Raw genomic sequence first — 21,252 nt, 5'->3', positions numbered from 1 at the left:
ATTTGTAACTTATACCAATTCAAAGAAGTTTTTGTTCAAACAGTTCAGCACAAGGAACTTATTAAAGATTTTTTAAGCGTGGAATGGTTACGCCTCATATAGGGGCAGGAAAGAATAGAGAGTTTCCAGGAAAGTTTGAGGATTGGGGCTGGTTTAACAGGAAAAATATTCACTTTAAAGCATAAACTTAATAATAAAAAATCCTTCGTGGAAGGGGAGAGAATGTTGGTTTGCGCTGCGAAGGGCGCTTATTATATTCACGGTGTTGGCTGAGCAATTAGAAGGAATTTCTCCGCTTGAGGCAGTTCAAAAGTGTGTCCCACCTTCTTCCCAAACTAACTACAGCATATTTCATGAACTTACACCATTACCTAAAAATGGAATTCAACATTTTAATCTTCTGACACCAGACAAGTTGAAAGGTGGGTTTAGATTTTGATTAGCGCCAAGCCAGAGTCAGGACGAAGGTAAGGCGACCGCGGCTCTTCTCTTTATGTTATACTGGAAGGTTGCAAGGGCTTTAATGAAATTTTCACTTTCTTTTTGATGTGACATCACACAGTAACGAAAAGTTGTTTCCTGGGAAAAATAGCCAAAGAATTCAAAGATGTGCATGCGTAGTTAAATACAGAGGTGTGACTAGAGCATGGCGATGTGGCCTATCCATCACAGTAGCCGACATCATAGGCGCAAATGGAGTTAAAGACTAGAACAACAGAATTTCAAATTTATTTAAAAAATATGACAATTGTTATTATCTGAAACAAATATTATACAAGTACCATTTTATGGATATGGATATAATATAACAGTTTTTTTTATCATTTAATTAATATTATAATTATAGTAGTTTAAAAACATCAATGAATATTATAACGTAATTATAATTTGATTATTAATATATTTTTTTAAAACAGAGAGTCATTTTCTGATATTTGTTCATATGTGTCAAAAATCATAGTTACGCTTCGGTTAAATATAACAAGAACTTTGCTATAGATGAGGCACTTCGGTAAAATTTTTATTTTCCAGCAGAATCCCTTTCATAGATGAAGTGGCAGAATTTGAAATTAGCTGCATTCATAAAATTACACATTAGTACATATACAGTGCTGATTAAAACTGTGTACACTTAAACAGAAAACTCCTTTACCAAAATTAATTTCAAAAACTATTTCATTTCGATTTGTCACCTTAATAACACGATGGGACTTTTACAACCACGCGGATTTTTGCTGATAGTTCTAATCAGACAGAGAAATAACAGAATATTTTCACAATGGTTAGAAGTGGTATATTCCAGGTTCAAACGATTTTTCAAGACAAAAAATACTACGAATAGTATTTTGTCTTGAAATCATCACACATCATCCGAAAGGGGTATTAAAAGAAAGTTAAGACGTAATATCGTATAAATTTCTTTCAAGTTATCAAAATTAGGAACGGTAAGAGAGTTTTCAATACATTAAAAAGAACAGTTACTTCATAACAGCTTACAGATATTATCGAATTGACAACTTATTAACATTCTGTAGTAAATTAATCATAAACTCAGCTTCCTTTCACAGAAAATATTTAAGTCGGTACAAATATGAAAATGAAAACAAAATACATGGAAGTAATAATAAAATTAGGTAATGCAAAAATTGTTTTCACTTTAATGGGTTCAATGTTTTTCGACTCCGAATGGGCGGATGGATATGGGCTACCATACTGTTAGCGCTAGTTAACAGGCTGAGTTTATTGTGGAAGGGACTTGATTACGAAATACGCAGGAATATTTGACTGACGTACTATTAGTGATTTCTCAGCTATGTTCGAATTATTGAGTTGTATTAGTCGAGAATGAGTAATTTAAACTGCATACACCGTTTGAATCATTATGATTCAACTAATTAAATTTTAACGATAACACTAATGGAAGAGTAACAAGTTGAATTACTTTTGGTACGTTCAAATATGGGCTGTACCAACGCTACCATGAGTGTTTTTTTTAGTGCTACCTCTAAGGAAGTGAGTGATAGTGTTGCATTGGAGGAACCGGTGTCATTACACAAAAATTTCTTGTTCTTATCTCCAATTTCAGCTCGTACTTTCGTAGAACAAAAGAGACATCTTGCTCTTAATGCTATCCAGTTTCAAGCATATTAATTGAGTGTGGTTATGCATGACACCAAGTGGAAGGGCTTTGATAACTGTCAGACAATCTAAAATGGTACGTTCATATATATAGCCTATATTTTATTATTTCATATTTTAATGTGAACTTACAAGCAGTATTATTTTAATTTCCGCTACAGTACGCATTAACGTAGCAAAAGAGGCTTATAACTGATACATAAGTAACAAATCAGTGGTTTGGGAGACAGCTGGAAGTTGAATTTATGGATTATTAGCACGTCCTTCTTTTAAAAAGGTAGTTTAGCTAGCTTGCAAGCACAAAAAATAATCTAGGAGTACGCTTTCTTTTCTTGGCTTTAGTTATAGCCGGTTCTGAGGCTATAATAAAGCTGTAGGCACTGTTTATTTTGTCATCTTTGATTATGAAAACTTTTTATCATAATATTGACCACGTAAAATATTTAGTAAATCCATATATCGGAGTGGTAACAAACCATGCCATACGTTTTACGACTTATTTGCTCGCTTAATTACATTAAGATTATCTTAAGCTTAAAAAATTTCCGAATCCTGTTTAAAACTATCCATTTAAAATTGTTCCGTTTTCCTTCCTAAAGAATTTAGGGTGTGATCTTGTAATGTGCAGAACTGAAATGATCTTGTAATGTAGTATTGAAATGGATAAAACTTAGATATTCATTCTGTCTTTGAAACTGGAATTATACATGTTAATAAGTGAACGATTTTGCTGTTTTATTCATTTGAATGATAACTTTGTATTCTGTTTTGCATTTCAGAACTGAAATCACTACATGAGAATGACACTTTTGATAGGCTAAGGAATTACAGCTATTGCTTTTTGAATTGAAAAATTAAACTGAGAGTAACATTGGTAGCAGCGGCCGTGCTCGAATTTAAAGAAAAAAATAAAATAAAAAAAGAACTGATACAACGTCCCGGTGCACTTTGACCGACTGAACCCCCCACCCTTACATCTTTTTACAATCTTCCTTTCCAGTGATATTATTGTTAGTAGATATTTCTACCTCTTTCCCCCGCCTCGCAGATTTATAGATGGGCCTGTAAGCTTGAAATGCCAGTTTCGAACTGTCTCCAAACTACTATGCATTATTAGCATATTATAATAATTCAAATATTTGAAATAATTCTTTGAATTATTATAATATGCTAATTATTATAAATATGTTAATAATTAACAGAATAATAATTAAGCTGCAATATGAAAGCATAATGTTTTACTGTATTATGCCCAGAATCAAGAACAAAACTTACTTCATGGATTACACAGACGGGGTTCAACAACTGAAAGTAAAAATAAAATACATTATTTTAGATATTAAAAGACTGTTCGATAGGGGATAACATCTGAAGAGACAGTCGATAATGTCTCGTCAGACATTATCGACTAAAACATTCAAAATCATCACATAAAGAGCTTCGCGTTGAGTACTTAAGCAGAAATTTTTTTTTCAGCTTTACAAAGAAACTTCCTTTCCTTTACATAAACTGTCCGCTCTAAACCATCAAAGTAAACAAAACGACAATAGTATTCAACTTTTTGTTGATGTATCTCTTACAATGTTTCTGAAGACCCTCGTAATGTCTGTAGAATTTAACCTAAAATAGCCTATGTCGGAGACTCTTAACATCTTTAACATTATAACAGGAATAATAATGTTAAAGATGGTTAAGATGTTAGATTAATGTTATATAACAGGAATTTAATCGTATTGGCACCACTATAAGCTACAGTAAAACCTCATTATTTCGAAGTTTCAAGTAACCTTTCAAGTTAGTATTCCTAGCGAATTTAAGAATTCACAAAACCAGTGAATCAAAAATAGTCGAGTTAATATTTCGAAAATGCCATACTTTTCATGTTAAAAAGACATTCAAAACGCTTGTGCGAAATGTATCAATAGAAACCTTCACGAAGCGTAATTCTTTACAGTTTCAGCCACACTTTTCATGCCATGGTCAGAACATTTCGTATGGAATTTACTTGCATAACTGTAAGCTTGCTACATTGGTAGCACCACCACAAAATACGGTTCTACCAAAACATCAAACACACGTGCTTACTACCACTACAATAGCTTTAGGACGGGACAGTCCTAAAGCTATTGTAGCTACAATACTTAGGACTGTAAAGTTACAGTCCTAAATCAATCCCACAACCGCACCCCCTTAGTAGATTCAGCCATTCCTATTATCAAATTAAAATCCAGTTTTAAAATTTTCCAATATGAAGCCCTAGTTATAGAATGGTTTCGCAGCCATTCCACTCTTCAAGTATTAAATTCCAAACTACCCTATAACATGGCACCGGTCTGGAATCTCATGCACCTGAGATTCCCACGTGTATCCAGGAGCATCACGGGAACCTAGTCTTCTTAAATACACGCGTTTACTCTCATTCTACCATTGCCAACTGAAGACGTGTAAAACGAAAGCCACTTGATATGGCTATTGGCCTTCTGTTTCCAACCGTATAACTTAAATCGTTTCAAATTTCAACATTGACGACGAAGACGTGCACTTCTACTTCCTTGCGCATATTTTAATTCTGTTTTTAAATCCTAACTCATTCATGCTAACTTAAATTTAAAATTATCATCCAATTTATTCCAACATCAACGCAGATTATAAAAAGGTGAGTATCATAATAAATTAAATTACATATACAATATAATAGCGTAGCTATTATATTGTATATGTTTCACTTAAAACTGGAGCCAGATATTTCACTTATCTCTCCATGTATGGGGAGAGCTATACACTAAATTGGGCCCTTTAATGCAAGGATCATTATTAAAATCAGTTTATTTCCCAAGAAACCCCGGGACGACTCTGTGCCGGAAGGGTGTTAGTTAGTACAGTATATTTAGATAGAGGTACTTCTGAACTTTCGATTAATACTAAATATAGCTAGTACATGACTTATAATTAATGAAAACAGCAAAAAAATACGGATGATCACACTGTTGTCATCTCCGCCGCCTAATAAGATGCAAATCATTCGGATGTGATGTGTTGTGACCCGTCTGTTTGCTTGCACAATTTCTGTCCTCCTCCTGCTCCACAGGTGCCGTTGAGAGGATGTTTTCTGTTCGTTGTACACCCTTGAAACTGTGGTGCATGAAAAGTTCAGGAGAACTGCTGTTTCAGAGATGCTTTGTCCAGAACGTCTTACTACCATTAGTCCTTTTCTCCCTACTGATATAAATGAAGCAGCTTAACTGCTGCTTCATTTATATCAACTGTGGTCATGGACTTGCAACGTAGTGTGGGACAAACCATTTCCGTGCGCGTGCGCATACGAAATGTATATGCACGTTTGCATGTCCACTTTCGTGCGCAGGTCCGTTTTCCATTTTCGTATGCATACGAAATGTATGTGGATATGCGAACGTGCACATACATACATACAAATGGACCTGCGCACGCGCAGGTCCGTTTTCGTATGCGCGTGCTTGGAGGATTACTAATATATCCACCATTGTGAAGGTGCAAGCAGAGGATTTGGCTGTCACAGACCGTCTGGAATTCGCGAAATTGGGTCCACTTGACTTGAGTGCCACTCGAATATCAGTTCCATCAGCGTTTTAGACTCCCAGGTAGCAAGTACAGCTTGTCTGGCATATCTGAGAGAATGTCTGTGACAACCTACATTTTGTCTGTACATAGTTTCTCTGTATCTATATTTAAATTATTAAAATTAGTAACTGCAATTTAAATATTTTGGCAAAAATCGTATTTGCAAAGTGTAATAAAAACAACATAAAAAATCATTAAGACTTTTAAGACTTCTTGATTAAGGCCCGACATGGCCGAGTGATCCAGCGTGAGGATGTATAAGCGCAGAACGGGTTAGAGGTTGCGAAGAGAACTTGGCAAATAACCATTTTTTACGGAAACTTGTTAGCAAGGTCAAATGACGCAAGAAGAGAACACTGCGCGACTGTTACATGATTAATGCTTTTATGATTGCGTGTTAATGATTGTATTTAATTAAAATCAATAATCGAAACTTTGATCATTGTTCGTGTCTCAATATTTTTAAAACTGACAAAATTTAATTACCTGCTACTGTGGCAGGCAATTCATTCCAATGAATTTGCACAGTGCCGGAAATTAAACTTCACGAGATCCGACCTTCTATTAAAGTTGGGTCCCCGCCGGTCTAGTCCTCTCACTAGATCATTTATTTTTGTCTGATGTAGAAAATGTTCTCTTCTTCCGTCATTTGACCTTGCTAACAAGTTTCCGTAAAATGGTTATTTGCCAAGTTTTGCACTTCGCAACCTCTAACCCTTTCTTCATAGGGAAATCGATTAGTTAGCACATTTACGGTCTGATTGCTATTCTTTGAATCCTTTCTTCGTGTGGTTTTGCCATCGTGTCATACAAAGGGACAATGACGTACTCTTCCCTGTTTGCCATAGACAGGGGCGCCTTTCTAGATGCCTGTTTACACTGCATGGAAAGTTTCGTGTCTGACTGAATAGTAACCCCTAAGTGTTTTTCGACCCTAACCACTTAACTCCACAAGCAAGTAACTCCTGGATTCCCATTTCCCCACTTAAAAAAAAAAAAAAAAAAAACTTTACATTTAGAAGCGTTAAATTTTAGTTGCCATTTTTCAGACAAAGTGGGCTGGTAGATACCTTTTTTTTAAATCATCAGCAACTTTCCTGCAGTCTCCTCTACTTGATTAATATATCATACGTTAAAAAAGTATATTAATGATAGATAGAGAATTACGTTATGTATAGTACGCTACCTGAGCAGCTTACCTGTCGTTATTCCTTTTGTTAGGTCTTCATCTAGATCGGGGGGAAAAAAAGCAGTAAATAAAAATCCTGATATTAAAGTAAAACTGATATTTTGTAACAATAGCAAAATATTTTGTGAGATCAAATAAACTTCGAAAAGAGGACTGATAATTATTAGTGTTGTATTCTGAGTTTATTCTAAAACACATTATTTAAAAAAAAAAAAAAATATATATATATATATTTATACTGATTTATTAAAACAAAAGTGCATTAAATCAACACTGCATTAGCTGAAATATTACTCGCCTCACTTCAAGCAACTAAAACTAGGCGAACATTTGTGTTCGAGACAAAATTCAGTTAGCCGGGTGGGTTACGTGCCTGCCTGGCAACCCAAAGGTCGCGGGTTCGAATACCGCCTCGGGCTTGGATCAGAGTAGAAAATTCAAAAACCTTGGGAGGTGCAATATGGCCACAGAAGCCAATGCGCCAACAACGAAAAAAAAAAAAGCCAAAATATCAGTTTTATTGATATTCTTACACTATATTTCAAACGCGTTGCCTTGGTATTGTATGTAGTGTTTATTGTCAAGCAACACCAGGGGGGGTGGTCTCCCCTAAAACACACAATATTCTCCGTGTCGCGGTATGAATTCTGTAAATGCCAGATAGTATAAGTTTTGGTGTTGGTCTGGTCTGCGTAGAATAGTGCTGGGTTGTGTTGGTCTGTTGTTCCTTCGGCGTTTAGCCGCGGGAATCCCTAGTGGGACCCCACGTTAGCCGTCCTTTGCCCCGAGAAGGCAGCCGGGTGTAATAGGGGAGATAGCTCTGGCGGGAGCAAACTCTGGTCTGTGCCTGAGCTTGCCTGGGAGGCCCTAGGAAAAAAAAAAAAAAAGCTCTAGAAGGTGAAAAGAGAGTTGGAGGAGAGTGAAGGTAGGAGGGAACAGATGAAGATAAGGCAGGTGGCTGACAGGAAGGCTGTCCACTTGGAAATAGGAAGTTTAGGGGGCACCCCTGTGGAAGGAGCCCGATCTTCATATAGAAGATCGGGCTCCTTCCACAGTCAAGAACATACTGTCAAGAACAGAAAGGTATTGTAACACGCCTGAGGGAAGAGGCATGACATTAGCATGGCAGGGGCTCCTAATAGGTTGCCCCCCACTGCAATCTAATTTGGGAGCCTGTCAAAACACACATACCATATTATTTGGCTCACCTATACACCTGTCACACATACATATACACAAGTATACGTTTTAACTTATTTAGGGGCAGAGAAAATAGTAGAACATGGACATCTCTCTCTCACGCACTTGTCATCTTCCATTGATCATCATTCAGTCAGACAGGACGCAGGTGCTATAGCCTTTGTCAGACAATCGCATTTATTTTATTTTTATTAATTTTATTTATTATTATTTTATTTTTTTTTGTATTATTCACAAAATTCACTCAGTCACCGCATAGTTTAGACAGGTGACCTGACATTCACTCATATATGTAACTGTACCCGCAGGTACAACTTTATTTGTTATTATTATTTATTTTTTATCATTTTTATTTATTATTATTTTATTTAATTAATTTTTATTTTTTATATACATGTTTAGGGTACAACAGGCTATACATATAGGACATTCAGCCGTCCCGTCACTCACTTATCCAACTCATTACAGTAACAAAGAATAGAACTACACTTACACTTTTTTTTTTTTTTGCAGGTTGAGCAGACCATAACCTTCATATAGATAATATAACACCTGAATTAGTTATAAAACAAATAACATATATATGCCCAGAGGTCAAACAAAATAATACAATTTCTAACGTGAACATTCTCGCTGAGTGAGAAACACATTCTAACAGGCCAGTCGCATTTGGGTTTGTCACTATTAGTAAGTTTCACAATTAGATAGAAGTGTCTAAGTAGCTGAAGGGGGTGTGTCATAATCAGAATTATAGCACGATTTCCTCTCCTAGTCTCAAAAGCTTTTTGAGCAAATTCAGAGAAGACCACGTAATGCATGTAATCAGAGATGAGCAGTTGCTCATCTCCATGATTTATGGGTCCGATTTTGGTCATAAGTCTACATCTATGGGGATAGTAATTGGGGAGGTCATAAAGGATATGAGCCTAAGCTTTACCAGCTCCACTTGTACATTTTGGGATCCTGGGTAAGACCCCAGTTGGCATAGTAGCTGAAATATGATTATCAGAAATGTAGTACGGATTCAGTCTCTGTTTATAGTACGCCTAAACTGATTATACGGTTACCTTTAAATTATTTTGGACACCCGAATACAAACAAGTTAAGAAATGCCCTCTACCTTCAGCTTAGATATCAGTTCAGGTTTGATGTCCTGTTACAGTCACGACCGTTTCGTTTTACTGATCTGAATAGTTAACATAAGAAACCAAGACAATATAACCTTTTTCACTAAGCGCAGACACAACTGCATCGTTTTCCGATTGTACCTTGATGAACTTTAGAAGGGAAAGACCCCTTACCTGCAGTAAAGGCCTGCTTTTCTAATGCCTCCGTCTCATCTGGAAAAGAAAAGACAGAACTAGATGGAATGCACGATACAATTCAGTTTCACTATAGTAGTTTCAAAGAATTTAAATTCTGTTTATTTTATAGATCTCATTTAAAAACCATTTACTGCGGCCTATTTAGAATTTATCTTTTAATTATACCTAACAGACTAGCAATATTGATGGTTGAAAGCCTCATGCTGATTTTGATTGCATATCAGAATATTATAGTGTAGTGAGTTAATAAACAGTCGATCTTGCTTTAGCTGCAATGAAAACAGTCCTCTTGGCATCATTTATGCAAGTTGAGCACACTTTGAAGAAGTATCCTGGTGATGTTTACTCATTCCTATAAAATTGTGCTCTTCTGTTTTCAACACTTGTCGGAGCTGCTGTCGCTCTTTGGTACGCCTTTCCAAATGATTCCACACGTTCTCGATTGGACTTAGGAAACGCATAATTTTTAAGAACATATCTGCATAATATTAGGACTTGTTCTTCAAACCACACGTACGCAATCTATGCGCTTAGTTCATTGATTGTCATCTTGGACATTTCGGTGTCCACTTACATCAGTAATACCCGAAGAAAATGGTATGCTGCAGTACTTAGTAACACCAGAGACTTAAAATCCCTCAAGGATGATAAGTGGGCCAGTTCTGTGGCACGGAAATATTAGAGGTCTGAATCAGTGGACAAGATGCACTGTTGCTTCATGCGGTTTTCTCCACTCGTGTACGCGTCCATTATGGTAAACAATGTGAAATGGGATTTGTCGAACCACATCATTCCATTGTCCCAGAAAATATTGCTGCCCTTCACAATGTAGATTCTATAGCCAGCGTAGATTCGACATTATGCATAATCTAAAAGCATCGCTTTGTACGTAGCAAAAGATCAAACTAAGTTTTCTAAATGTCTATCCAAAAAATTCTATGTACAAACATCCACGATAATATCATAACTCCCATATCCTGAAGCTTATTATTCAGTGATTATAGACTCTCGACACAGTTTGTGCCGATATACGAGTTACCTTTGCTGTTGCCATTGAGATATGTTCCCAGTATACGGACATCAACAATCATGTAGCTATTGTAGCTGGGGTTTTCATGTATGACAGCATCAGCAATGACACTAAGACCAGCTCTACTTATAACCTAGCTCATTTAACTGTGACGAGCTATTCCAATTAGATTCGACAGGACACGCTTTCACATTGGGATATCCGATTTTCTAATATTTTGGGAAGGAAGCGTACTTTAGATGTAGTTAGAAAGTCTATCTGCTCACACTGTTTCGGACACCAGGATGACATTCTTGCCTGCTATCTGACGTGGTTTCAATTGGAGCCGAAACATAGTGGGATGCTCAAGTGAGCAGCGAGAGAAGTTTCGTATTTTGAGGTTGAGCAGTCAAGCAATCTGTTCATTTTTGAAATTAATGTATGAATGGTGCCAGCATCATGTTTTATCGCTGCATTTTGGCTTTCAAGTTGAAGAAATTCAATATAGCTGATTAAAAATATGGACTTTTAATTTAAGTACTTTGTAACTAATATATTTCAATAGTTATAATATACGTACCAGCGCCGTCGATAGAATTGTCATCCCCATCTGCACTGGAACCTGAAACAATACAAGAAGCAGCTGTTAATTCCGTTGAAGTTCTTAATGATGTATTGCAGATTAATAGCGTCATTACTCTTGCTAGCAGGTGAAAGTGCTTTCATTCACCTAATTAATACAGTAGCAGTTTGTCTGCATTGGGTGCAGTTCTTTTCTTTATTTCGATCTTCCTGACACAGTTATGCCGTAATAACGTGGGTGTTGAATTGGATGTAAAGAAAGATGATTGAAACTGATATTTAAACCACACCCTTAGGTCGACTGCAATCCAATTCCCGTAGGAATAAACAAGAGGATAACACATGCACCCAACAGTACATTGTACTGGTGAATATCAGGGTGTGTAGAGAATGGAAGTTTTATTTATAGGCCTGTACACTAGATCTGTCGTCCCCAGCTTGGGGTCGGCGAAGTACTCGCGGGTGGGATCTTGTGAGCTACTTTCAGTACAATAACCTATGCGGTTTGGGATTATCTGCCATCATTTCTGGGATTTTCCTCGCCGTTTGAACCTGTGAGGGAAGAAAATTTGTTTTGATTTTGTACTGATAGCATGCAGTGTTTGAAACTGATGTTTAAGTCACTCTAGAAGTCAATTCAGTTGACTGAATTGACTTCTAGGGTGACTAATAAAAAAAAAAATCATCCTTTGATGTGCGTGCTCATAATGAATGTTTTATAATAAATAACATGTTGCGCTTTTAGAGAAACGAGAGCGCTTACGTTATTTTTCGTATTAGTTTTCTCAGTTCTGTGATCTGCGGGCCAAATATTTGTATCTGATATTTAAAGCTAGTTCATGAAAATCACATTTATGATTGAACGTGCTGCACCTACCGTCGCTATGTGGCTTTTCGGTGGACGGCTTTTCTCCTGCGTTGGAACCTGTTAGGGAGAAAAATGAACACGCGATTAAAATGAAAGAGAAAATTCTAAAAAAAAAAAACTTAGTATATCTAAAGTTAAAATGTAAAAAAATTAGTTCAGTTAATTTGTAATTTTCGCTGCATGTAGAATTTTTGCCTCTGAAAATTAGTGAAATTAATCAAAAACAGCTTTAAAAAATACGCATGTGCAGTAACATTCGAAGTTTGTAGTTAATACTACATTAAAATTAATAAATGTTGAAATTTAATTGCAAAAATAAATTTCATTCTACAAAACAGCGCACTCTTTTACAATTAAATCAATAAAATGTCTTTCTTTTTTTAAATATTCTTTGAAGGTAATGGATAAAAAGGATGCTTACTGCTGCTCGTTGTTGCTTCACTAGGTTTCCCAGGATCTGTATTAAATAAAAGAGCGTTAATTTTCTTTCTAATAGTAAGAAAATAGTTTAAATAGAGTGTAAAACATTAAGGTTTATTGAGGTACAAGTATGTCACAAAATTATAAAGCGTAATTAGGAAATTTATGGTCTGAAGATAGGGTTCGGCAAGGATCCGGAAACGTCATCTGCTAACAAACTGTTGTAGTATTGTACACCGATGAGCCAAGATATTATGCCAACCTACCTAATATGATGTTGGTCCTCCACGTGCAGCCAAAACAGCTTGTACCCGGCGAGGCATGGACGCTACAAGGTTTCTAAATGTCTTGTGGTATCTGGTACCAACGCTTAACCAGCAGATCCTTTAACTCCTGTAAGGTCCATGGTTGAGACGCCGCAGATCGGAATTGCTGTTCTAACACAAACCACAGATGCTCTATGGGATTGATGTCTGGGGAATTTGGAGGCCAGGGCAATACCTGGAAGGTCTCCTCATGTTCCGCGAACCAGTCTCGAACAATCTGGGCGGTGTGGCATGGCACATTATCCTGCTGAAAGACGGCACCGCCAGAGGGGAAGCCAGTTGCCATGAAAGGGTGTACCTGGTCAGCAGCGATGTTTAGGTAAAAGTGTAAAGTGTGTTGATGTCTAGCGGCACCAGGGATTTCCCCCATCTCCGCGTTGCTTACAGTTTGCTGGGAAAGCCAGAGATTTAAAAATGTGTGGGTATTGAATTTGTGTTATGTCGTGTACCGTTGTTAATCTGGTCGTTTAGCCACTAGACCCCTGCTGAGGCCCAACTTACGCCCCGTGGAAGCAGACTAGGAACCTAGTCGATAATTTTTACTCTGGCTGGTCCTGCCGCCTAATTTCCTGAAATTTCAGTGGCTAGGGCCTAAAAAAAAAAAAAAAAGGAATGCACATGCCTCACCAGAAGGAAAGGAGGGGTGGAGGTGACCCTCCCACACCAGGATTTAAAGAGAGTCGGGCTAGGTTGCCCGGCTCAGATCGCCATGTGGCGTTGGCAGCTCGGCTGCGTGTCACTCACGTCAACTGTGTCCGAGTTGTCGGTCCGGTATTTGTCCTGGAAAAGGAGCAAGGATCCCTTTGTTCCAGCTACGTGGATGTCCTCAGGTTCTGCTTGTGGTTGTAGGCGACTAGTCGTGTATCTCGTGGGTGTTCATTATTAAGTTCACTTCTTGTTCCTCCTTCTTCGTTGTCACAGTCGATGTACCTATGGTCCAGTCCAGTTTGTTTTTAGTCGGGGTCTCGTCCGTGCGGGCAATCCCCGAGTGTTTATATGTTCTTTTGTTGTGTTTATAGTAGAAGTCTGTTCGCCTGCTTTGTGAATTGACATTTGTTCTCAGTCGAAGTCTCGTCTGTGATAGGACACTGGGGTTTCCTTTTCATTTCACCTGATTAGTTCCAGGCTTTTCTCGTTGGTTACTGTCCATATTTTTAAACAGTGCCCTGGGGCTTAGGTTTATCCTGATACAGTTACTTTAGTCAGGATTGAATTTATCCTGGGAGTGTTGTCAGTTGTGAGCGATGGCATAGTTGGCTCTCCGTCTTGCAAACAATTTCTGGACAAAATCAGTGAACGCTAGGTACTCATCTTTGGTGTCCAGGAGGTGTTGTTCAAGGCCTCTTGGTAGGTATCTGATCTTCGTGATTAGGGTGTTGCGTAGGTCGTCAGAGCTGGCAGTCATAGATAAGGTGCTGCCAGCTCTCTAATCCTCCGCAAACACAGGTGGGGTCGTCTTGGATCCCAAGGAGCGATAACTTTGCATTAATGGCCCCATGGCCTGTGAATAGATAGGTTGATTGTAAGCCAGGGGAGAACCAGTTGGGTGACGTGGGGTATATCCGAGTCACATTAGGTATGAATTTTCTCGTGATGTCCCCAGTACTGCAGTTTTGCCATTTCTCCCGCCACACCTGTATTAGGTGTGCGTTCAGTCTCTTCTTCTCTGTTTTCTGATTAGCGTCCGGGTCTGTTGTGAAGTCCAGGCAGGTTTTTGAGATGCCCTTGGTACGGTGGTATTTATTATTATTTTAGGGTTACTCGTAATTAAATACATTAACCCGTATTTGTGTCTGTAAATTGCGTATGTTCTATGGTTGATTTGCCTGTTTTGCTGGACGAAAAAACCCCAGTTACTGGCGAGAAAAACCTTGCTATCTACGCCTGAGACCAACTAACTCAGCCACGGAGTGAAAAAAGCCCATTAAAGTTCCTCGCGTCATCGACGGGATTCGAACCCAGGCCTTTTCCACCCGGTGTGGGGAGGACGGTGACGATACCACTGTGCTACCGCGCAGACTTGGTACGGTAGTATAGAAGTCCTCGTCTGATTATTTCCAGGTCCAGTGGTAGTACTCCTGCAATGACTTGGAGAGCGTGGGTACTGACAGTACTGCACGCACGGGTGATGGACAGTAGTATGGTTCTTTGGGTGGAGTCTATTAGTCGCTTGTTGGAAGCGAGTGTGGCCTTTTGAACCACATTCCTGCGACATACGTTATGATGGGGATGTACACAGCCTTGTAGAAAAGATGGAGCGTGCGCCGAGTGAGGCCCAATCCTTTCGGGTGACTCTCGCGATCATGGCTGAGTAGGATCTGATTTTTTTGCGGATGCATTTTATATGCTCCCTGGAGATTAGTTTTGTGCCTAGGATCACACCCAAATATTTGATCTTTGCAGAGAATTTAATGGTTGTATTGTTTATTTTCATTTGTCGGGGCCGTCTGATTTGTAAGGTGCCTTTTGAACAACATTGAGTTGGTCTTTGCTGGGGAGATGTGCAGCTGATTGTGTCGAGCCCATTACTGCAGTTTGTCCAGGGAGGTGTTGGCCATGCTTTTCAGTTCTCCTCGTGATTTGCCGTAACGGTAATGATGAGGTTATCGGCGAAAGCCTGAGTTTTGACCTCACCATGATTCTGGGTAAGGAAGCCGTCCAGTACGATGTTCCACAGTAGGGGGGGGGGCAGGACCGAGCCCTGCGGGCAGCCTCTGTAAATGTTCCTAGTCAGTGTCTGGAAGGGGGAGCTTTTCTGTGATTTCTCTGTTTGAGAGGTAGCTTTGGATGAGATTGTAGAGGTTTCCCGGAACACTAGCGGCCCTGAACCTCGCCAGGACGCTCGGTCACCAAAGGGAGTCGAATGCCTTGGCGAAGTCCACAAAGATCATGAGGAAGTATTTTTTGTTGCATGTGGCCACTTTATCCAGTAGGTGCTGTAGCGCATCCACTGCTGAGGACCCCCCCGTCTAAAACCAAATTGGTTCATGGAGGAAAGCCCAGCCCTGTCATAATGCTTCAAGAGTCGGGAGTATAGAAGGCGTTCTAGTAGTTTGCTTATTACAGTGAGAAGGGCGATGGGCCTGTATGAGTCTGGAAGATCTGGAGGTTTGGAAGAGTCTTTAAGATTAATTTTATGTTAGCCTTCTTCCATTGATGCTTCCACCTACCTAAACTCCGTGATGTTTAGGTAAAAGTGTAAAAGTGTATTTAGGGTCAGACGGCACCAGGGGTTTCCCCCATCTCTGCGTAGTTTACATTGTGTGGTGATACAGTTCACTGTAAAGGCCAGAGATTTAAAAGTGTATGGATCTTGAGGCCTGAAGTTGCCCCGTGGAGGCAGACGAGGTTCACCAGTATTTTTAAATAAGTACTCTGACAGGTCCTGCCACCTAATTTCCCGAGATTTCAGTGGCTAGGACCTAAAAGAAAAAAAGGATATGGCGTGCCCGTTGGTATGTTGAACACATTGTATTTTCCTGGTTAGATTGGGGTGCACTGGAGATTTAGTGGCCGAGGAGTTGGCGGAAATAATTTAGAGAAGTTAAAATTTTGGTGTAGGTCGTGCGCTGGCGTGCAGATAGAGAGGGGGAGACTAAAGACTGGGGGGAAAAGTAGGAAGAACTGGGATCAATAGAGAAGACGATCCAGACAAATGTCAGTGGGGCATGCCCATGCCCCGCCAGAAGGAAAAGAGGGGGTGGCGAGGGGGGAAACAGGAAGGCCGTCGCCCTCCTGCCCACCAGGTAGGGGAGTACAGTGAACTCAGCAAGGAAGCCAGCTCAGATCGCCAGTAAGGCTCTGCAGCAGTTTATCTGCTGTTTGTCTTGTCAGTGGTGTTACTGTCCCCACAGGTTCTGGCACTAAAGTTGTTGTCTCGGTGCGCATGCCATTTGTGGGACATGTGGACATGTGTGGACATGTGTTTTTGTAATGGGCGGCTCCTAGAACGTTAGTTCAACTCCGCCTCGTATCTCTGTGAAGAACAGTATCACTACAAATGGGCCAGATATGTGTGTGACGTCGGTTTGTGTGTATTATGTGTGTGTTCTGTTGTTCTGTTCTGGCCACTTGGCTACCCAGAAGCATCAGTCACCTGGACAGATGATTCTGGGTACTCGTCCACACCACGGGAAGGTGGGCCAGTCTCAGCTAATCACGTACTGTCTCAATATGAGACTCTGATCCACCTGATGTTGCCAAAAGGTGGGCCAGATTCCTCTAGGGGCCCACTCCAGAGGAGAGAAAAAAAAAAAAAAAAAACATATATATTTATTTAGATTTTCCCGTGGTGCAAAAGAAAAAAAAAAAAAAAAAAAATAATAATAATAATAATAAAATAATAATATCACTGTAAAACGCAAAAAAAAAAAAAAGTGACAGCAACCCTGAAGAACGCAAAAAAAAAAAAAAAAAAAACCAACCATGTGACTGATTTAGAACGCGAAGAGAGAAAAAAAAAATAAATAATAAATAAATAAAAAATAGTAAGAATAAAAGAAATAAAATAAATTAAATAAATAAAATAATAATAATAATAATTAAAAAATAAAATAAATTAAAAAAAAAAAAAAAAAACAGCCATGGATTGATTGTAGAATGCGAGAAAAAAAAAAAAAAACATATATACATATATATTTATTAAAAAAAAAAAAAAAAAAAAAAGGGGGGGGGGAAGAGAAAGAGAGAGAGAGAGATGTTTTCCTTCCTGAACACAGGCCGCAGAAACAAGCTCCACAGCCCATGCAGCAGGCTGGGGGGAGGGGGGAAATACATGGTCGGTTTCAGTCCACTGCTGGGTCATCGATGTTTGCCACTGGTGGTCTGTTAATCCTTCTTCTGCGCCTAAAGACTTCAGCTGAGTAGGTTTGCAGTGCAGGGAGGTTGTTAGGGTTCTGTAGGAAGAGCTCTAGATACTCGCCAGAGATCTGTGTACAGCTGACAAGGTTGTGTCTCAGATCAGCATACGCAATGCACTCGAATAGTACATGCCACCAGTTCTCTTTGGCTCCACAATGGCAGAGATCTGTTGGGTGGAGACCCAGATGGTGTAATTTTTCATTCATGGATCCGTGTCCGGTAATTAGGTATGATGTTTCTAGTGAAGGGGTGAACCAAGACTGTACAGATTTAGTAGCAGTGTAGGTTACATCAGGTAGGAATCTTTTTGTGACAATGCCCTTTGTTGAATTATGCCATCGAGTTTGCCAAATGTTGAAGAGCTCGTTGTAGCAACGTGTCATCTCAGCCTTGGGGTCAGCATCCAGATTAACCTCAATGTCAAGGATCCTTGTTGGGATATTTTTCGTAATGCGGAAGCACAGCCCTCGGAAGGTGACATGTAGATCGAGCGGAAGTGCTCCCGCAATGACCTGAATGGCAGGAGTGGAGACCGTTCTACACACTCGGCAGATTGCCATTAACATTGACCTCTGGATGGTTCCAAGCTTGTCTCGCATCTTTACAAGAGTTACCCGATGGAACCAGGCTCCAGCTGCATAGGTCACAATTGGTAAAAATACTGCGTTGTAATACAACCGCAGGGACCTTTTGGAGAGTCCCCAATCATTCTTAGAGATGCGTATGATGGTTCCTGAGAATCTCTTAACTTTGTTTCTTAAATTAACAAGATGTGGAAGAAAGCTGAGTTTGTGGTCAATAATCACTCCAAGTACTTTGGTTTCGGTGACGATTGGCAGTTGAGCATTACATATCTTTACCTGCGGTGGGCGCCTGAGATCCAGTCTATTCTTGAATAGCATCATTTTAGTTTTTGTTGGGTTGATATGCAACTTATTAAGTGCGGCCCAAGTTGAGAGATCGTCGAGGACCTGGTTTGCATTTTCTTCAATGGCCTTCCGTGAATGCCCTGACACCACAACTGTGAGATCATCGGCAAAGGCCACAATTTTTGTATTCCTGAAGGTGCGGGAGAGCCAGTCTTGGAGGACTATGTTCCAAATGAGGGGTCCCAGGACTGACCCTTGGGGACAACCTCGATTTACTGATCTTGTGACTTGCTGGAATTTTGACTTGAGAATAACTGCTCGGTCGGAAAAATAGTTCTGGAAGAGGCTGTATAATTGCTGGGGGCAAGCGGCAGTTCGAAGGCGTGCCAAGGCACTATCCCACCAGACGGTATCGAAGGCTCCCTCGAAGTCTATGAAGATGGCCAATTCGAATTTTTCTTCAGAACTTTCAATATGTAAAACCAAATCGAACAGAGCTTCTTCACACGACCTTCCACGGGTGAAGCCATACTGGCATGGTGAGACCAAATCGTGCATTTGTAGCATGGAGACAACCCTGAGAGCCATGAGTCGCTCAAGGACCTTACCAAGGTTAGCCAGCAGGGCAATAGGCCGGAAGCTGCGGGGGTCTGTTGGTGGTTTGTGAGGCTTCTTGATGAGGCGAATGAGGGCAAATTTCCATTCTTTTGGGAAGCATCCTTCTTCCAAGCATTTATTGAAGAGAAGGAGTAGATGGTGCGGCCGCAGTGTGTGAAAGCGGATGATGAAGATGTATTCTATTAGGTCAAGGCCTGGACACTTTTTGGCATTAATGTTTTTAAGGACTGCTCCCAGTTCTTCTAGTGTGAATGGGTTGGCTTGCTCTTTTGCTATGTAATTGCTGTTGGCAGCTCTAATTGCTGAGTGTTCTGGATGATCCTCAGAGATGTCATCAGGTGGAAACAGTTTGTCTAGAATAAGGTTGGCAGAATCTTGCCAACACTTAGTTTCCTGAGCGTCTACTGAAACAGTGTTGAATATTTCTGGGGAGAAGGTTTTCTCTCTCAAAATCTTATATGCCAGGCCCCATGGATTTGTACGGTTGGTTTCTTTTACGAAATTTGCCCAAGTTTCTCTCTTTCTGGCTGCAATTGCCTTGGTATACTCATTCTTTTTGGCGATATAATCCCTATGAAGGCGTTCGACATCAGGAGCTGGCCAATCACGGTGTCGCTGGTAGTTCCTGCGCGCAGAGTGGACTGCCTTACGAAGGATGGTAAGTTCCCGGGTCCACCATGGGCAGATTGCTGGGCGGAACACCTTCTTCCTTGAGGACCTGTATGAGGCTCTGAGTATGGAGTGCTGGATAAAGGTGGTCAAGTCCTGTGCATTTAGCGAGTCCATCTGTGATGGGTCTGGATTTGGAAAGTCCAGTTCTATGGAGCTGTCATATGCTTCCCAATTGACGTTTCTCGAAGAGAATCTAATGAAGTCAGTTGGCCTTGTTCTGTTGTTGTTTCTCGGTGGAACCAAGTCAAGATGGAACAGTATGGCTCTATGGTCGCTAACAGTCAGATCCGGAGTTACCTTCCAGCAACTAACTGACTGACGTAGGTCTTTTGTAGACAGGGTTAAATCAATATTAGATTCACCGGTGGAGCTAGAGTAAGTAGTGAACTGGCTAGGCTGGTTATGGATAATAAGATTTTGGCTGAGGATGAAGTCCTCAAGAAGCTGGCCACGGCCATTGGCAACTGCACTGTGCCAGAAGGGGGATTTTGCGTTCAAGTCAGATGCAACCAGGAGTTGTTTGGAGCCAATAAAATTCAGGGCAAATTCCAAAACGTTTAGTGCTTCATTGATGTTACTTGAGGGAGGGCTGTAGAGTGACATCAGGTAGAATGATTGATCTGTACATGTAATCTGGATACAGGTGGAGAACTGATTGCAGAGGCCCTGGACAACCAGGACATCGAGATCCCTATTTATGACTGCTATACATGTTTTTGGGTCCACTGGGACAGGTTGAATGACTCGCGTGTGTATGGAAAAGCCAGTAATTTTAGAGGTTGGATGGGGTTGTATTCTTGCAGCATACGGCTCTTGAATCAGAACAACATCAATTGAATGCTCCTCAGTGGCCTGGCGTATTTCATCCGCAACTGTGCGGGACCTTTGCCCATTTATTTGCATCATTCGCAAGTATTTAGTTTGAGATACAGGGGCTCCTCTTAGGCTCCCAGAAAGAGTGGGCAGGACTGGAGCGGGGACACAACTGGGATTTCTTGTTGATTTAGGCATCAGCGGTCCTTAGTCTTACGAGTTCCAGAGCCCTTTGGTATTCTGGGCATAAAATATCCCGGAGGGAATGGTTATGTGCTCGCCTGTTCCTTTTACAATTCACACAAAAGGGCTCTTCGTCAATGTAGGGACATTCTGCTTGGACATGCCCACTCCTGGCACAATGCCCGCAGGATGGAGATTTGTGGGAGCAGCGTTGGGAGGTATGCCCATATCCCAGACATAGGAAACACCTAGTGACAATTGTAAACGGGCGAAATCGGTGTGCACTGCAACCAAGGAATAATCTATCTGTAGAGAGGACAGTTCTATAAATCCGTGGAGAGAAGCTGATTACTTTGTGTTCTGTAGAGTTGGATTTTGATTTTGTTGCAAACCTAAAAGTGGTCTCATCCTTAACTTCCTCCCAGGCGAATCCCCGGTCCTGTAGGTTTCTGTGGAACAGATCTTCAAGTAATTCGTCGTTGGAACTGTGCTTTGGAACATCGTACACTATGATTGACGGATTTGACTTTTTAGGAGGAGCTATGACCACTCCTGCATTTGTGAGAGTACCACATGTGG

At 40.2% G+C, this 21,252-nt stretch overlaps 1 protein-coding gene across 1 annotated transcript in view; it reads right to left on the bottom strand.

Annotated features, from left to right (window-relative positions):
• Positions 1 to 966: 966 nt before the first annotated feature.
• LOC150079092 (uncharacterized) overlaps positions 967 to 21,252 on the bottom strand; it is a 63,520-nt gene continuing 43,234 nt past the window's right edge. Inside the window, exons 9-15 of the mRNA XM_090382947.1 lie at positions 12,334 to 12,369; positions 11,922 to 11,969; positions 11,043 to 11,084; positions 9,430 to 9,468; positions 6,939 to 6,968; positions 3,415 to 3,444; positions 967 to 1,074 (exon numbers count right to left, since the gene is read on the bottom strand). Of these exons, the coding sequence (XP_090239073.1) occupies positions 3,416 to 3,444; positions 6,939 to 6,968; positions 9,430 to 9,468; positions 11,043 to 11,084; positions 11,922 to 11,969; positions 12,334 to 12,369 (224 nt within the window). The 3' untranslated portion in view covers positions 967 to 1,074; position 3,415. The remainder of the gene's footprint in view (positions 1,075 to 3,414; positions 3,445 to 6,938; positions 6,969 to 9,429; positions 9,469 to 11,042; positions 11,085 to 11,921; positions 11,970 to 12,333; positions 12,370 to 21,252) is intronic.

This window comes from Mastigoproctus giganteus, chromosome 10, assembly GCF_048544385.1.
Source record: "Mastigoproctus giganteus isolate SK-2022 chromosome 10, ASM4854438v1, whole genome shotgun sequence".
Taxonomy (NCBI): Eukaryota; Metazoa; Arthropoda; class Arachnida; order Uropygi; family Thelyphonidae; genus Mastigoproctus; species Mastigoproctus giganteus.
This window is presented reverse-complemented; position numbering and strand designations above follow the sequence as displayed.